Here is a 17,748-nt window from a genome sequence, read left to right on the forward strand (position 1 = left end):
ATGCGTGCCTCGACCCTCGCACACGCAACCCCCCGTGCACACTCGCACGCGCCGGTGTGCGTGTGCACTCAGACACGCGTGCACTCCCATGTGTGCACTCACACACACGCATGCGCTCATGCGCACGCACAGACACACGCGCAGTCACATGTGTGCGCTCACACGCGTGTGTACAGTCGCACGCGCGCACTCGCATGCACGCACTCACAGACACGCGGGCACTCACACACACGCCTGCAGTAGTACACACGCACTCACACGCGTGCACTCACACATACACTCACAGACACACGTGCAGTCACATGCGTGCACTCACACACGTATGCAGTCGCACGCGTGCGCAATGACATGCGTGCACTCACACACGTGTGTGCACTCACACACGCACGCAGTCAGACGTGCACTCACAGGCGCATGCACTCACGCACATGTGCACGCTCACACACACGCATGCACTCACACACACGCACACGCACGGACACACGCGCAGTCACATGCGTGCGCTCACACGTGTGTGCGCTCACACACACAGGCGCTCACACACACGTGCAGCCACATGCGCGAACTCACACACGTGTGTGCACTCACACACGCATGCAGTCGCTCACGTGCGCATGCACATGCGTGCACTCACACACACGTGTGCACTCACAGACGCACGCAGTCAGACATGTGTACTCACATGCGTGCACTCACGCACACTCGCATGTGTGTAGTCACATACGTGTGCACTCACACACGTGGGCAGTCGCACACACGCACGCAGCCCTACATGTGCACTCACACACGCGTGCACTCACACACGCGTACACTCACACACGCGTGCACTCTCACACCTGTCCACTCACACGCGTGCACTCACACGGATGCTTACGCTCACACGCGTGCGCGCTCACGTGCGTGTGCACACTCACACACGCGCGTGCACTCACACACACGTGTGTACTCCCACGCGTGCGCTCCCAGACACATGTGCCCTCTCACGCACGTGCGCGCTCACACCCCTGTGTGCACTCACACTCACACGCGCTCCCTCGCACACGCGTGTGCGCGCACACGCGCTCCCCGTGTCACAGCCCGCGGGCCGGCGGCGGCGGCAGCAGCAGGAGGAGGAGGAGGAGGAGGAGGATGACGACGCTGAGGCCGAAGCCGCCGTGGGGGGGGGCCCTGGAGCTGGGGGGGTCGCAGGGAGCACCTGGGAGTGGGGGGGGGGGGAAGGAACCACCTCAGGGGCTGCCCAGGACCCCGCAGCCCCGAGGCCGGGGTGAGGGGCACCCTCTGTGCCCCTCCCGCCTCCCCCCCAGCCCCCCCTCAGCCCCGAGGCCAAGGTGAGGGGCTCCTTCTGCGCCCCCCCCCCCGCCCCCCCCAGCCCCCCCAGCCCCGAGGCCGAGGTGAGGGGCTCCTGCTGCCCCCCCCCACCCCCACCCCACCCCCCGGGCCCCCCCCCATCCCCACCATCCTGAGGCCAAGGTGAGGGGCTCCCCCCATCCCCACCGCCCTGATCCATGCAGCCCCGAGGCCAAGGTGAGGGGCTCCCCCTGATCCCCACAGCCCCGAGGCCGAGGTGAGGGGCTCCCCCCCCCTCCCCATAGCCAGGGTGAGGGGCTCCCCCTGATCCTCACAGCCCCGAGGCCGGGGTGAGGGGCTCCCCCCCATCCCCACCGCCCTGATCCCCGCAGCCCCGAGGCCGGGGTGAGGGGCTCCCCCCCATCCCCACCGCCCTGATCCCCGCAGCCCCGAAGCCAAGGTGAGGGGCTCCCCCTCATCCCCGCAGCCCCACGGCCAAGCTGAGGGGCTTCCCCCAGCCCCACCGCCCTGATCCATGCAGCCCCGAGGCCAAGGTGAGGGGCTCCCCCCCCCCCATCCCCATAGCCAGGGTGAGGGGCTCCCCCTGATCCTCACAGCCCCGAGGCCGGGGTGAGGGGCTCCCCCCCATCCCCACCGCCCTGATCCCCGCAGCCCCGAGGCCAAGGTGAGGGGCTCCCCCTCATCCCCGCAGCCCCACGGCCAAGCTGAGGGGCTTCCCCCAGCCCCACCGCCCTGATCCATGCAGCCCCGAGGCCAAGGTGAGGGGCTCCCCCCCCACCCATCCCCATAGCCAGGGTGAGGGGCTCCCCCTGATCCCCGCAGCCCCCGAGGCCGGGGTGAGACCCCCCCCCCCACGGCCACCACTCACCCCCCAGGCGCAGGGTGACGTCCCCGCAGGCGCAGTCGCCCTCGCCCAGCAGCAGGCAGCTGTAGGTGCCGGCGTCCTCCTCCCGCAGGCGCCGCAGCAGCAGCAGCACCCCCGGGGGGCCGGGGGGGCCCAGCAGGGTGGCGCGGTCACCGTAGGGTGGGCCGCAGCGGGGGGGGCCGTGGCTCTGGCTGCAGACGGCGGCACCGACCCCCTCGGGGTCACCCCAGAAGTGCCAGTGCACGGCTCGCAGCTGGCCCAGGGGGGCACCCGCCACCGGGCACCCCAGGGTGACGCTGGCACCCAACGTGCCGTTGGCCTGAGCCCGGCCCCGGTGGGGGCTGTGACACAGGTCGCAGCCCCCCGAGTTGTCACCGCGGCCCGCGGCCGGCTCGGCTGGGACACCGCGAGGGGCCAGCGCTGGGGAGCCTGGGGACAACGGGGACTGTCACCGGCGCTGGCACGCACCAGGAGTATGGCCATGGGGGGACCCTGGGGACTGTCACCATCCCACGGCCATGGGGGACACTGCTGTGGGACCCTGGAGACTGTCACTGTCCCATGGCCACCGGGGACGCTGCCACAGGACCCTGGGGACTGTCACCATCCCACGGCCATGGGGGACACTGCCACAGGACCCTGGGGACTGTCACCACCCCACGGCCACCGGGGACGCTGCCACAGGACCCTGGGGACTGTCACCACCCCACGGCCACCGGGGACGGTGCCACAGGACCCTGTGGACTGTCACTGTCCTACAGCCATGGGGGACACTGCTGTGGGACCCCGGGGACTGTCACTGTCCTATGGCCACCGGGGACGGTGCCACAGGACCCTGGGGACTGTCACTGTCCTACGGCGTGGCCATGGCGGGGACTCGCCACTGCGGGACACTCGGGGACCGTCACCACCGCGGCTCGGGGACGGGACCGGACGGGGACAGGGACGGCGACATCTCCTCCCCCAGCCCAGAGCCCCGCCGTCTCCCGCAGCGCCCCCCGGACCCCGCAGCCCCCCAAGACCCCCCCAGAGACGCTGCACCACCACCCCCCCCCCAGCACCCTCTGCACCCCCCGGACCCCCTGCACCCCCCAGCACCCTCATCGCCCCACAGCCCTCCACAGCCCCATGGACATCCCCCCCCCCAGCATCCTCTGCACCCCCCGGACCCCCTGCACCCTCTTGCACCCCACAGCCCCCCCAGAGCCCCCTGGACACTTGGACCCCCCAGCACCCTCAGCTCCCCGCAGCCCCCTTGAGCCCCCTGGACCCCCTTCACCCCCCGGTACCCCCAACACCCCCCAGAGCCCCCTGGACCCCCAGCACCCTCTGCACCCCCCGGACCCCCTGCACCCCACAGCCCCCCCGACCTCCTTCACCCCCCAGCACCCTCGTCGCCCCCCAGAGCCCCATGGACCCCCCCCAGCACCCTCTGCACCCCCCGGACACCCCGCACCCCTCAGCACCCTCAACACCCCCCAGCCCCCTAGAGCCCCCCCCGACCTCCTTCACCCCCCAGCACCCTCATCGCCCCCCAGAGCCCCATGGACCCCCCCCAGCACCCTCTGCACCCCCCGGACTCCCTACACCCCCCAGCACCCCCCTGCCCCCTGGACCCCCCAGCACCCCCTGCACCCCACAGCCCCCGGAGGCCCCTGCACCCCTGGCTCCCCCAGCACCCCCGATACCCCCCCGGCCCCCCCGGCACCCACCGCGGGGGGGCAGCAGGGCTGAGCCCAGCCCCAGGGGCAGCAGCAGCGCCCACATCGCCGGGCGGCGGCTCCGGGGCCGGGGGGGGGCGGGACGGGGCGGGAGGGGGCGGCACCGAGGACGGGGAGCCGGGGGGGGGGGACACGACACACACGACACAGGACACCCCCCCCCCCCCCGGGGGACAAATAGGGACATTCCTCGCCCCTCGAGCCACGTGGCGGGCGGGTCCTTCCCGATATGTCCCTTGGGGGCCCCCAAAATGAAGCCGCAGCTGCATGTCCCCGTCCCCCCCCCCCCCCGCCCCCCGCCGAGTCATGGCAGGTCTGGGCCGGGAGGGTCATTGTCACCCCTGTGTCCCAGCCAGGAGGTCCCCATCATCCCCATGTCCCACCCAGGGTGTCACCGCCACCCCCGTGCCCCCATGTCACACCCAGGGGGGGTCACTGTCACCCCTGTGTCCCACCCAGGAGGTCACTGACAGCCCCGCGTCCCACCCAGGGTGTCCCCGTCACCCCCATGTTCCACCCAGGAGGTCACTGTCACCCCCATGTGCCACCCAGGGGGTCACTGTCACCCCCTTGTCCCACCCAGGGGGTCACTGTCACCCCCTTGTCCCACTCAGGCTGTCCCCGTCACCCCCATGTACCACCCATGGGGTCACTGTCACCCCTGCGTCCCACACAGGGGATCCCTGTCACCTCCATATCCCACCCGGGAGGTTACTGTCACCCCCATGTGCCAATCAGGGGGGTCACTGTCACCCCAATGTGCCACCCAGGGGGGTCACTGTCACCCCCTTGTCCCACCCAGGGTGTCCCCGTCACCCCATGTACCAATCAGGGGGGTCACTGTCACCCCTGTGTCCCACCCAGGGGGTCACTGTCACCCTCATGTCCCACCCAGGGTGTCCCCGTCACCCCCGTGTTCCACCCAGGGGGTCACTGTCACCTCCGTATCCCACCCAGGAGGTCACTGTCACCCCCATGGGCCAATCAGGGGGGTCACTGTCACCCCCATGTGCCACCCAGGGGGGGCACTGTCACCCCCTAATCCCACCCAGGGGGTCCCTGCCACCCCCATGCCCCACCTCCACCCCACCGCAGGCAGCTGGTCCCTGCCGCCGCCGCCCCCCCCCCCCCCGGGGGTCCCCCACACGTGCACCGAATCCCCCAGGGCTCAGCGTGGAGAAAAGCAGTTTCTCACCGCGGGGGGGCGTGTGTGTGTGGGGGGGCAGCTGAACCCCAAAACCACCACGTCAACCCCCCCCCCCCCCAAAAAAAGTCCTCCCAGGCTGTGGGGAAACCACACCCGGTGGCTGAGTGTCGCCTTTATTGGGCGGGGGGAGCCCTGGGGGGGAACCCCTCCATCCCCTACCCCCCTTGCCCCCCCCCTCCCCCCGGGCCTTTTCCTGCCCCCCCCTCAGTCCTCCAGGTTGCGGAAAGCCGCCTGCATCTCCTCGTTGAGCTGGGCGAAGGCCGCCGTGATGTTGGCTTCGCCGTCCTTCACCGGGTCCTGGGGACACGGGGGGACACGGTGGCATCGCCGCCCCTCCCAATGCGGTGGGGGGGTTGGGGGGTGTGTGTGTGTGTGTGTGTGTGTGTGTGTGTGTGTGTGTCACCCTTCCTCCCCCACCCCCCCACCCCCCGGCCCCGACACCCACCTTGAACTTCATGGCGCTCAGCTTGTAGAGGATGTCCCCCAGGTTCTCGCGGATGGTGGCCCAGGTGACGCGGCGCTCGCCCGGCCCGGTGGCCTCCACGGCGTGACGCGCCAGCTCGTAGAAGGTGACCATGTTCTGCAGCATCCCCACCGTCTTGTAGAAGGGGCAGAACCTGGGGGGGGGGGGAGGGAGGGGCAGAGGCAGAGGGGTCAGGGCTGGGGGAGGGGGCTGCGGGGGGTGCAGGGGGGTGCGGGGGCTACCTGTCGTAGGAGGAGTAGCCGTTCTGCTGGAGGAAGTCGTCCTTGAGGAGCTTGGCCACCTCCAGCGTCACCTTGTCGGCCTCGGCGAGGGACGCCTGCGGGGGGGACGGCTCTGGGGTGTCCCTGTCCCCCCTCCCCTCCCATGTCCTATGTCCCCAGCCCCTTCCCATCGTGTCCCCAGCCCCGTCCATCACATCCCCACCCCGTAGCCCCACCCCGATCCCACCCCATAGCCCCCCATTTCGTCCCCGTCCCCAGCCCCAGCCCCTCCTATCCCCTTCCCATATCCCCGTCCACTTCCCCATCCATCGTGTCCCCATCCCATATCCCAACACATCCCCATCCTGCATCCCATATCCCCATCCCATCCCTGTCCCATATCCCCATTCCCATTCCATACCCCCTGTCCCCATCTCATCTCCCCATCCCATCTCATCCTCTTCCCTGTCCCTACCGTGATTCCATCCCCTCTCCCCATTTGCATCCCAATCCCATATCCCCATCCCATCTCATCCTGTCCTCCATCCCACACCCCATATCCCATATCCCCTATGCCATCTTCATCCCATATCCCCATCCCCATCCCATCACCCACATCCCCATCCCACCACCCCCATCCCATCCTCATCCCACATCCCCCATCCCACCCCCCATCCCATATCCCCATCTCCATCCCTATCCCCATCCCATCTCCATCCCGTCTCCATCTCATCCCATCCCCATCCCTGTTCCATCCCAATCCCTATCCTATCTCCATCCCCTCCTCATCCCAACCCATCCCATCCCCATCCCTATCCCCATCCCATCTCCATCCCCATGCCATCTCCATCCCCATCCCATCCCCATCCCATCCTCATCCAAACTCATCTCCATCCCCATCCCCATGCCATCTCCGTCCCATCCCATCTCCATCTCCATCCCCATCCCATCCTCATCCAAACCCATCTCCATCCCCATCTCCATCCCCATCTCCGTCCCCATCTCCGTCCCCATCTCCGTCCCCATCTCCATCCCCATCTCCATCCCATGCCACCTCCATCCCATGCCACCTCCATCCCATGCCACCTCCATCTCCATCCCATCTCCATCTCCATCCCCATGCCATCTCGATCCCATCCATATCCCCATCCCATCCTCATCCAAACCCAACTCCATCCCCATCTCCATCCCCATCTCCGTCCCCATCTCCGTCCCCATCTCCATCCCCATCTCCATCCCATGCCACCTCCATCCCATGCCACCTCCATCTCCATCCCCATCCAAACCCATCTCTATCCCATGCCACCTCCATCTCTATCCCATCTCCATCTCCATCCCCATCCCATCTCCATCTCCATCCCCATCCCATCTCCATCCCATCCCCATCCAAACCCATCTCCATCCCATGCCACCTCCATCTCTATCCCATCCCATCTCCATCTCCATCTCCATCCCCATCCCATCCCATCCCCGTCCCTATCCCCATCCCATCTCAATCCCATCCCGCATCCTGTCACCTCCCCCCCCCTGCCCCACCTTGCCCCCCGCCCCCGTCCCCACCTTGCCGACCAGCTGGACGATCTCCGCCAGCTCCTCCTCCTCCTGCAGGATCTCCCTGGCGCGGCGCCGCAGGGCGGGGAACTCGGGGTGCAGCCCCTCGTAGTGGGGCTCCAGCGCCCGCAGGTACCGGCTGTAGCTGATCAGCCAGTTCACCGAGGGGAAGTGCTTGCGCTGCGCCAGCTTCTTGTCCAGACCCCAAAACACCTTGGGGGGGCGAGGGGGGGGACACCGAAAAGATGCGGGGGGTGTCAGGGTGGGCCGCGCCAGGATGGGGGGATCCCCGGGGTGCCCCCGCTCACCTGCACAATGCCCAGCGTGGCCGAGGTGACGGGGTCCGAGAAGTCACCTCCCGGCGGGGACACGCTGTGGGGTGGTGGGGAAAAAATGGGATGGGGATGGAGATGGGATGGAGATGGAGATGGGGGTGGGGATGGGGATGGGGATGGAGATAGAGATGGAGGTGGGATGGGATGGGGATGGAGATGGAGATAGAGATAGAGATAGAGATGGAGATGGGATGGGATGGAGATGGGGATGGGAATGGAGATGGGGATGGGGATGGAGATGGGGATGGGGATGGGGATGGGATAGGGATGGGGACGGGGACGGAGATGGGATGGGATGGGATGGGATGGGATGGGATGGGGACGGGGACGGGAATGGGGATGAGATGGAGATGGGGATGGAGATAGGGGTGGGGATGGGATCGGATGGGGATGGAGATGGAGATGGAGATGGAGATGGGGATGGAGATGGGGATGGAGATGGGGATGGAGATGGAGATGGGGATGGGGATGGGGATGGGGATGGGGATGGGATGGAGATAGGGATGGGGATGAGATGGAGATAGGGATGGGGATGAGATGGAGATAGGGATGGGGATGAGATGGAGATGGGGACGGGGATGGGGATGGAGATGGGATGGGGATGGGGATGGGATCGGATGGGATGGGATCGGATGGGGATGGGATCGGATGGGGATGGAGATGGAGATGGGATGGGATGGGATGGGGATGGGGATGGGGATGGGGATGAGATGGAGATGGGGATGGGGATGGGGATGGGATGGGATAGGATGGGATGGGATGGGATGGGGACGGGGACAGGGATGGAGATGGGGGTGGGGATGGGGATGGGATGGGATGGGATGGGATGGGATGGGGATGGGGATGGAGATGGGATAGGATGGAGACGGGGGTCCGAGAATTCACCTCCCAGCGGGGACATGCTGTGGGGTGGTGGGGAAAAAGTATGTGTGTGTGGAGGGGGTGGTTCAGCGGGGTCTCCCACCTAACCCCCCCCCCCTCCCCTCCCCCCAAATAAAAACCAACCCAAACTCACGCGCCCACGATGCTGACGCTGCCCTCGCGAGCGGGGGACCCCAGGCAGCGCGCTCGCCCCGCGCGCTCGTAGAAGGAGGCCAAGCGAGCGCCCAGGTACGCCGGGTAACCGCTGTCTGCGGGGACACGGGGGGGACACGATGGCGCGGCGGGCATCAGCGGGGCGGCCGCGGGGGTCGGATTGGTTTTCCCGCCCCCCCCCACCACAGTCCCCGGTCCCTTCCCAATAAGGGGGCTCACCCGCCGGCATCTCAGCCAGGCGCCCCGAGATCTCGCGCAGCGCCTCGGCCCAGCGGGAGGTGGAGTCGGCCATCATGCTGACGTGGTAGCCCATGTCGCGGAAGTACTCGGAGAGCGTGATGCCTGCGCCGGCGGCACGCGGCTGGCACCCGGAGGGTGGTGGTGGGGGCGGGGGGGGCACACGCCGCCCTCGCACCCTCGGCGCCAGCTGCGGCCGGCTCGTGGCCACACGGCCCCCGGTGCGCGCAACCTCCCCCCTTCGCCTTCCCGCGCCACGCGTGAAGGCTCACGTGCGCCACGCGTGCTCACACGGGCCTTGCACGCTCGTACGTGTCCATGCTGCTCACGCGTGCCCACACGTGCCTTATGCGCTCACATATGTGCCTGTTCACACGTGCCCGTGCCCACTTCCACGTGCCCGCGCCTGCTCACAAGCGCCCACGAACGCTCACGCGTGCCTTGCGCGCTCACGCGTGTGCACCTTCGCCTGTGCCCACACCTGCTCACACGTGCTTGTGCACACTCACGTGTGCCTGTGCACGCTCACACACGCCCACGCGTGCTTATCTACGCTCACGCCTGCTCACGCGTGCCCACGCGCGCTCCCGTGTGCCTCGCACGCTCACGCATCTGCACGCTCGCACGTGCCCGTGTGGGCTCGCGTGTGCCCGCGCCTGCTCACACGCGCCCGTAAATGCTCACATGGGCCTTACACGCTCACACACGCGTGCTCACACGTGCCCGTGCACGCTCACACTCACACACACCCCCACCCCACCCCCGCCGCGGCAGTCGCGGGCCCACCGGTGTAGATGGAGGCTTCGCGGGCGGCCACCGGCATGTTGGAGGTGTTGGCCACCAGCGTCGTGCGCTTCATGATGGTCTCCGTCCTCCCGTCCACCTCCATGGTGAGCTGGGGACGGCGTCACCGTTACCCCCCCCAACCCCGGCCAGTGGCCGGCCGTCCCCGCGTCCCTCCTCGTCCCCGTGTGCCCCCCCCCGTCCCCACCTCGGGGAAGTCCCGCAGGACCTCGGACATCTCGTTGCCCCGCTCGCCGCAGCCCACGTAGACGATGACGTCGCTGTTGGAGTACTTGGAGAGGGACTGGGAGATGACGGTTTTGCCGCAGCCGAAGGCGCCCGGGATGGCCGTGGTGCCCCCCTGCACGCACCTGGGGACGGGGATGTGTGGGGACGGCCGGGAGCGGTGGCTGCCGTCCCCCGACACCGCCCCGCTACGGCCCCGTGGAGCTGGGAGGGACCCCCGTCCCCACACCTCTCCCCGTCCCCGTCCCCAACCCCGTCCCCGTCCCTCCTGGGGGCTGTCTGGAGTGACCGTGACACCCCCAGTGTCACCGACCAGCCCCCTCACTGTCTCCTTTTTCCCTGGCAGGACTGTCCCCAGCCCCGTCCCTTATTCCCATCTCCAGCCCTATCCCTACTTCCAGCCCTGTCCCACATCGCCGTCCCCTGTCCCCATCCCTGTCCCCGGTCCCCAACACCACCTCTGTCCCTATTCCACATCCCCAACCCTGTCCCCATCCCTGTCCCCGTCCCACATCCCCATCCCTATCCCTGTCCCCCATCCTCTGTCCGTGTCCCCAGTCCCCATCTCCAGCTCTATCCCCATCCCTGTCCCCCAACACCTTCCCTGTCCCCATCCCTGTTCCTGTCCCTGTCCCCCATCCTCTGTCCATGTCCCCAGTCCCCATCTCCAGCTCTATCCCCATCCCCATCGCCATCCCCTGTCCCCATCCCTGTCCCTGTCCCCATCCCCTGTCCCCCATTCCCATCCCTGTCCCCCGACGCCATCTCTGTCCCCATCCCTATCCCTGTCCCCAGTCCTCATCTCCAGCTCTATCCCCATCCCTGTCCCCATCCCCTGTCTCCCAACACCATCCCTGTCCCCATCCCTGTCCCTGTCCCCCCTGCCCATCCCTGTTCCCATCCCTGCCCCTGTCCCCATCCCTGTCCCCCAACGCCATCTCTGTCCCCATCCCTGTCCCCATCCCCATCCCTATCCCTGTCCCTCATCCTCTGTCCATGTCCCCAGTCCCCATCTCCAGCTCTATCCCCATCCCTGTCCCCATCCCCTGTTCCCCAACACCATCCCTGTCCCCCAGCACCATCCCTGTCCCCATCCCTGTCGCTGTCCCCATCCCTGTTCCCATCCCTGTCCCTGTCCCCCCTCCTCTGTCCATGTCCCCAATCCCCATCTCCAGCTCTATCCCCATCCCCTGTCCCCATCCCCTGTCCCCATCCCCATCCCTCTCCTCCATCCCCTCTCCCTGTCCCCATCCCTGTCCCCTCCCGGGGGGGTGGGTGGGGGGGTGTCCCTACGGGAAGAGGGCGTCCAGCACCCGCTGGCCCGTCAGCAGGGGGTGATTCGCCGGCAGCTTCTCGGCCACGGGCCGGGTCTGTCTGACGGGCCAGACCTGCAGCATGGGCAGCTTCTCCACGCTGCCCTGGAAGTCCAGCTCCAGCACCACGTCCTGCGGGGACAGGAGGGACCGACAGCGGGGACGGGGCACCCCGACACCCACCACCCCGTCACCCCGTCATCCCATCATCCATCATCCCAACATCCATCAGCCCATCACCCCACCAGCCCATCACCCCACCACCCCGTCATCCCATCACCCCACCACCCACCACCCCATCACCCCGTCATCCCATCATCCATCACCCCAACATCCCATCACCCCAACATCCGTCACCCTGTCATCCCATCTCCCATCACCCCAACACCCACCACCCTGACACCTCACCATCCAACCCCACATCACCCTGTCACCCCACCACCCCACCATCCAGCCCCACATCACCCCATCATCCATCACCCCACCACCCATCCCTCTTGTCACCCATCACCCCGTCACCAGCCACCCTGCCATCCAACACCCCGTCACCCCACCACCCATCACCCTCTCACCCCATCACCCAACACCCCAACGCCCCACCATCCAACACTCCATCACCCCAACACCCCGCCACCCATCACCCATCACCACTTCACCCCATCATCCAACACCCCACCACCCATCACCACCACCCATCACCCATCCATCACCCCAACATCCCGCCATCCAACACTCCATCACCCCAACACCCTGCCACCCATCACCCTGTCACCCCATCACCCGACACCCCAACACACATCCATCACCCCATCACCCCGCCACCCATCACACCATCACCCCACCATTCAACACCCCATCACCCATCACACTGTCACCCCATCACCACGTCACCTCACCACCCAACACCCCACCACCCATCACCCCGTCACCCCACCACCCATCACCCCACCATCCAACTCATCACCCACCACCCCATCACCCTGTCACCCCGTCACCCAACACCCCAACATACATCCATCACCCCACCACCTCGCCACCCATCACCCCGTCACCGCACCACCCATCGCCCCAGCATCCAACACATCACCCATCACCCTGTCACCCCGTCACCCAACACCCCAACGTACATCCATCACCCCATCACCCATCACCACGTCACCCCACCATCCAACACCACATCACCCCAACACCTCGCCACCCATCACACTGTCACCCCACCACCCGTCACCCAACACCCCAACATACACCCATCACTCCACCACCCCATCACCCTGTCACCCCATCACCCAACACCCCAACATACATCCATCACCCCACCACCCATCACCACGTCACCCCACCATCCAACACCACATCACCCCAACACCTCGCCACCCATCACACCACCACCCGTCACCCCACCATCCATCACCCAACATCCCAACATACATCCACCACCCCAGCACCCCGCCACCCATCACCCTGTCACCCCATCACTCAACACCCCAACATACATCCATCACCCCATCACCACGTCACCCCACCATCCAACACCACATCACCCCAACACCTCGCCACCCATCACACTGTCACCCCACCACCCGTCACCCACCACCCCAACATACACCCATCACCCCACCACCCCGTCACCCATCACCACGTCACCTCACCATCCAACCCCACGTCACCCTGTCACCCCACCACCCGTCCCTCTGTCACCCGCCACCCCGTCACCCACCCATACCGACACGCTGTAGTGCCCGGGGGGTGCGATGTAGGTGACGGTGCCCCGGCTGCGGGGTGGCACCATGATCTTGTGCTGGATGAGTGAGTTCTCCATCACCGTCCCGTAGATGTCACCCCCGGTGACGTGGCTCCCGACCTGGGGGGGGAGTGGGTGGTCATGAGGACGCGGGACCCCAACGGGGACGAGCGAAGGAGTGTCCCCGTGTCCCCTCCGGGGGTGCTGAGTGAAGGGGTGTCCCCACGTCCCCTCTGGGGGTGCCGAGTGAAGGGGTGTCCCCGTGTCCCTGTGTCCCCTCTGGGGGTCCCGAGTGAAGGGGTGTCCCCGTGTCCCCCCTGGGGGTGCCGAGTGAAGGGGTGTCCCCACATCCCCACGTCCCTTCTGGGGGTCCCAAGCGAAGGGGTGTCCCCACGTCCCCCCTGGGGGCGCTGAGCGAAGGGGTGTCCCCACGTCCCCTCTGGGGGTCCCAAGTGAAGGGGCGTCCCCACGTCCCCTCTGGGGGTGCTGAGCAAAGGGGTGTCCCTGTGTCCCCACGTCCCCTCTGGGGGTGCTGAGCAAAGGGGTGTCCCCACATCCTCCCCGGGGGTGCCAAGTGAAAGGGTGTCCCTATGTCCCCACGTCCCCTCTGGGGGTCCCAAGCGAAGGGGTGTCCCCACGTTCCCCCTAGGGGTGCTGAGCGAAGGGGTGTCCCTATGTCCCCGCGTCCCCTCCGGGGGTGCCGAGCGATGGGGTGTCCCCGTGTCCCCGCTCACCCGGAGGTCCTTGCTGGGGACGAAGTCCCAGGTGAGGTGGCGGGGCAGCGCGGGGACGTTGGTGCCCCGCGGGATGTAGATGCTGCGGGTGGCCTGGGCGATGTCCCGCAGCGGGCGCTGGATCCCGTCGAAGATGGAGCCCAGGATGCCGGGGCCCAGCTCCACCGAGAGCGGCTTCCCCGTGCGCAGCACCGGGTCCCCCACCCGCACCCCCGCTGCCACCGCGCTCAGGAAAGGCCACCGACCGGACGGGGACAGGGACTGGGGGGGAGCAGGGGGGCAGGAAAAGATGGGGGGACAGGGCGGGATGGGGGGTCAGGAGGGATGGGGGGGGACAGGGAGGGGATGGGACAAGGGGACGGGGCAGGATGGGGGGACAGGGGGGACAGGACGGGGGACAGGACAAGGGGATGGCTCAGGATGGGGGGACAGGGAGAGGACAGGGACAGGACAGGGGGGACAGGGCAAGGGGACGGGGCAGGATGGGGGGACAGGGGGGACAGGGAGGGGACAGGACAAGGGGACAGGGCAGAATGGGGGGACAGAGGGGGCAGGATGGGGGAACGGGGGGGGACAGGGCAGGATCGGGGGACAGGGAGAGGACACGACAAGGGGATGGGGCAGGACAGGGGGACAGGGAGGGGGCAGGAAAGGGGGGACAGGGCAGGATGGGGAGGGACAGGGGAAGATAGGGGGGGACAGGGAGGGGACAGGGGGCATGGAGGGGACAGGGGGAGGACAGGAGAGGGCAGGATGGGGGGACACGAGAGGACGTGATAAGGGGATGGGGCAGGACGGGGGGACAGGGAGGGGACAGGACACAGTGGGGGGAACAGAGGGAATAGAACAGGTGGGACAGGGAGGTGACAGGACAGGGGGGACAGGGGCAGGGGGACAGGGAGGACAGGAGGGGACAGGGACAGGCAGGGAGGGGGACAGGGGAGGAAGGGAAGGGCAGGACGGGGAGATTGGGGGGGGACAAGGGGAGGCTGAGGGGACAGAGAAGGACAAGGAGGGGGGGACAGGGAAGGACAGGGCAGGGCAGGGTGGCGGGAGGGGACGGGAGGGGACGCGGGGACAGGCAGGGCGGCAGGATACAGGTCTCCTCGTAGACCTGGAGGGTGGCCATGTCCCCGTCCAGCCGGATGATCTCCCCCACCAGCTCCGCGTGCCCCACGCGCACCAGCTCGTACATGGCCGCCCCCGCCATGCGGGTGGCCGTCACCACTGCGGGGACACGCCACCGTCACCCCGACCCCCTTCGCCCCAACCCCCTCACCCCCCCGCGTCCCCTCCCCACCCCCCATCCCCCCCAGGCCCCATTTTGGGGCCAAAAAGGTCATCGGTGTCCCCATGTCCCCCTGTCCCCACCGCGGTACCGGGCCCCGAGACGCCGTGGACGGAGCCCAGCAGACTCTCCCGCTCGGCCTCCGCCAGCCGCGGCCCCCCGGCCCCCTCCATGGCATCCGTCCCCTGCCGGCCTGGTGTCACCGGCATTATATGGGGCCGGTGGCCGCGGGGAACCGGCCGGGCCCGGTGGCAGGTGACGCCGCGGGCGGGGGTTGTGTACAGTCAACACCGGCCACGTCCCCTCCTGTCCCATCCCCCCCCCCCGCCGCACCCTGGGGTGCCACACACCGACACGCGCCGGCACGCGCCGGCCTCTGCCCCGCGCGGGGTGACGGTGACACCGACGCCCTCCCTCCTCGCTGCCACCACCGCGTCCCCGTCCCCTCCTGGGTGCCTGTGTCCCCTGTCCCTGCCTTTCGGGGCACCCACCACCCCCATTTTGGGGTCCCCCCACAGCATTTCAGGCACAGGGGCGGGGGGTGACAAGGGGGACCAGGGGGGTGACAGGGGTCCCAAGAGGAGCTCGGGGGGTCCTGGGGTGGCTTGGGATGTCCCAGGGGGACAGCAGGGGCTTCCGGGGGGGGGGGGAACGGGACACGACACCAGCAGCTGGAAGCACAGCAGAGCAATTTCAGTGGCCAGAGCAAGAAAACGGTGGCCCAAGGCCAGTCCAGAGCCACCATCTGCCCCCCGCAAAGTGCCACCTCCCCCCGGACAGCAGGTACAGTGGCACTGGGTCTCCCTGTGGGGAGCCGGGGGGGTCTGGCCCTGCTCTGGCCTTCCTGGGGCTGCCCCCCCCCTTTTCCTGCCCCCGTCCCACCCCCCCCGGAGCCGCCCTCAGCACCCACACGCGTGGCCCGTGACCAAAGGGACAAAAAAGCCATTTATTTAACAAAAGCGGGGCAGGGGCAGCACTGGACACCGCAGGGGGGTGGGGGGCTAGGAGACCAGGACACCGGCTGCGCTGCCCTTGGCCCCCGCGCCCTCGGGCCCCTCCTTGGGGGGCTGCCGGGGGTCGTCCTCCCCCACCAGGCGAATGTTGTGCTTCTCCCGGAACTCGTTCAGCTCCCGGCCCTTGGCCTGCAGCTGCTGCGCCAGAGACTCGATGATTTTGCTGATCTGGGGGTAAAAAAAGTGGAAGGGGGGTGGAGGGTGGGGGCGAAGAAGGGTCAGGGGGAGGCAGCCGGGAGAGGGGCCTGGTCCTGGGAGGGGTCCGGGGGGTCCCAAGGCGGGTTGAGGGGGTCCCAGAGAGTCCAAAGAGGAGCTCAGGGGACTCCTGGGGTGACCTGGGGGCTCCTGGAGGGTCCCCAGGGTGCTCAGGGGGTCGTGGGTTCACAGGGGGTGTTCCAGGGGGGCTCCAAGGTGGGCTCTGAGGGTCCTGGGAGAGGTTCTGGGGGGGCTCTGTAACATCCCAGGGAGTGTCCAGGGGGTCCGGGGGCATCCCAGTGGGAGCTCAGGGTGTCCTGGGTAGTCCAAAGGGGGGCCTCTGGGTGTCCTGGGGGGGGGGATCCGGGGTCCCAGAGTGACTATGGGGGGCTCAGGGGATCCCAGGGCATCCCAAGGGGGGCTCAGGAAGGTGCCAGGGGGCTCCGGGGGTCCCAAGGAGGGTTTGGAGGTCGCGGGGGGGGGGGCTCTGGGTGTCCCGAGGCAGGGCCCAGGGGACTCCAGGGGTCCCAGAGGGGCTCCAGGAGTCTTAGGGAGGGTCCAGGAGGTCCTGGAGTGGGGGGGCCTCCAGGGGTCCCAGGGAGGGTCCGAGGGATACTGGAGGGGGGCTCCAGGGACGGTCCGGCAGGTCCTGGAGGGGACGGTTTCCAGGAGTCCCAGAGAGGGTCCAGGGGGTCCTGGGGGGGGGCTCCAGGGGTCCCAAAGAGGGTCCAGGCGGTTCTGGGCGGGCTCCAGGGGTCCTGGGGGGGGGCTCCAGGGGTCCCAGGGAGGGTGGGTTTCCAGGAGTCCTAAAAAGGGTCCGGGGAGTCCTGTGGGGGGCTCCAGGGGTCCCGGGGTGGGGGGGGGGGCGGAGGCTGCCCCTCACCTGCTCCTTGTTGTTCTCCAGCGCGGGCAGCACCTCCTTGACCGTTCGCTCCACCAAGATGCCGCCCACCATGCGGTAGCACTTGCGGGTGGGATCCACCTCCCGCAGCGTCTCGATCACCAGGCTGGAGGAGGAGGAGGAGGAGGAGGAGGAGGAGGAAGGGGAGGCTGAGGCGGGGGAGGCGGCGAAGGCCCCGACGGCCCGAACCCCCCCGCTGGGTGTCCCCCCCACCGACCCAACCCCACCTCACCTGTGCTCGTTCAGCTCCAGCTCCAGCTCGGCCGCTTTCGAGGCCAGGCCCCGCTGCTCCTGCCGCAGCCGGTTGAACCGGGCCACCACCTGCGGGGACAGCGACGGTGACAGGGCCGGGACCCCCCAGGGCCTGTCCGGGACCCGCCCCCCGCTGCCCGGGGAACCCCCCCCTCCGGGGCCAGGGCCCTGCCCAGGGACCCTCCCCCGGTGCCCAGACCCTTCCCGGCGCCCCCCGGTGTCCCCCGACCCGGACCTGCTCCGCCGTCAGCGCCTTCCCCCCGGGGGCCGCCGCCGGCCGCCCCTTCGTGCTGTCCGCCATCTTCCCCTCCTCCCGCGTCGCGGGCACCGCCCCTTCCG

At 68.3% G+C, this 17,748-nt stretch overlaps 3 protein-coding genes across 3 annotated transcripts; all 3 read right to left on the reverse strand.

The window, feature by feature from the left end:
* Positions 1-1,065: 1,065 nt before the first annotated feature.
* On the reverse strand, positions 1,066-3,981 carry LOC141734679 (uncharacterized). Its single transcript, XM_074566745.1, has 3 exons — positions 3,886-3,981; positions 2,177-2,602; positions 1,066-1,195 (listed from the first exon to the last, which is right to left on the reverse strand). The coding sequence occupies exons 1-3, from the start codon at positions 3,938-3,940 to the stop codon at positions 1,071-1,073; spliced, it is 606 nt and encodes a 201-aa protein (XP_074422846.1). The 5' UTR covers positions 3,941-3,981; the 3' UTR covers positions 1,066-1,070.
* Positions 3,982-5,305: 1,324 nt separating this feature from the next.
* On the reverse strand, positions 5,306-15,221 carry LOC141734638 (V-type proton ATPase catalytic subunit A-like). Its single transcript, XM_074566654.1, has 14 exons — positions 15,140-15,221; positions 14,859-14,987; positions 13,761-13,975; positions 13,009-13,146; positions 11,266-11,417; positions 9,935-10,097; positions 9,730-9,838; positions 8,926-9,048; positions 8,687-8,801; positions 7,645-7,708; positions 7,346-7,549; positions 5,807-5,901; positions 5,547-5,718; positions 5,306-5,398 (listed from the first exon to the last, which is right to left on the reverse strand). The coding sequence occupies exons 1-14, from the start codon at positions 15,219-15,221 to the stop codon at positions 5,306-5,308; spliced, it is 1,854 nt and encodes a 617-aa protein (XP_074422755.1).
* A 753-nt stretch (positions 15,222-15,974) lies between these two features.
* Positions 15,975-17,738, reverse strand: PFDN2 (prefoldin subunit 2). Its single transcript, XM_074566755.1, has 4 exons — positions 17,645-17,738; positions 17,390-17,478; positions 17,140-17,263; positions 15,975-16,229 (listed from the first exon to the last, which is right to left on the reverse strand). Exons 1-4 carry the CDS (start codon positions 17,708-17,710, stop codon positions 16,050-16,052), a joined length of 459 nt encoding a protein of 152 aa, XP_074422856.1. The 5' UTR covers positions 17,711-17,738; the 3' UTR covers positions 15,975-16,049.
* Positions 17,739-17,748: the final 10 nt, after the last annotated feature.

Source organism: Larus michahellis, chromosome 24, assembly GCF_964199755.1.
Source record: "Larus michahellis chromosome 24, bLarMic1.1, whole genome shotgun sequence".
NCBI classification, from domain to species: domain Eukaryota; kingdom Metazoa; phylum Chordata; class Aves; order Charadriiformes; family Laridae; genus Larus; species Larus michahellis.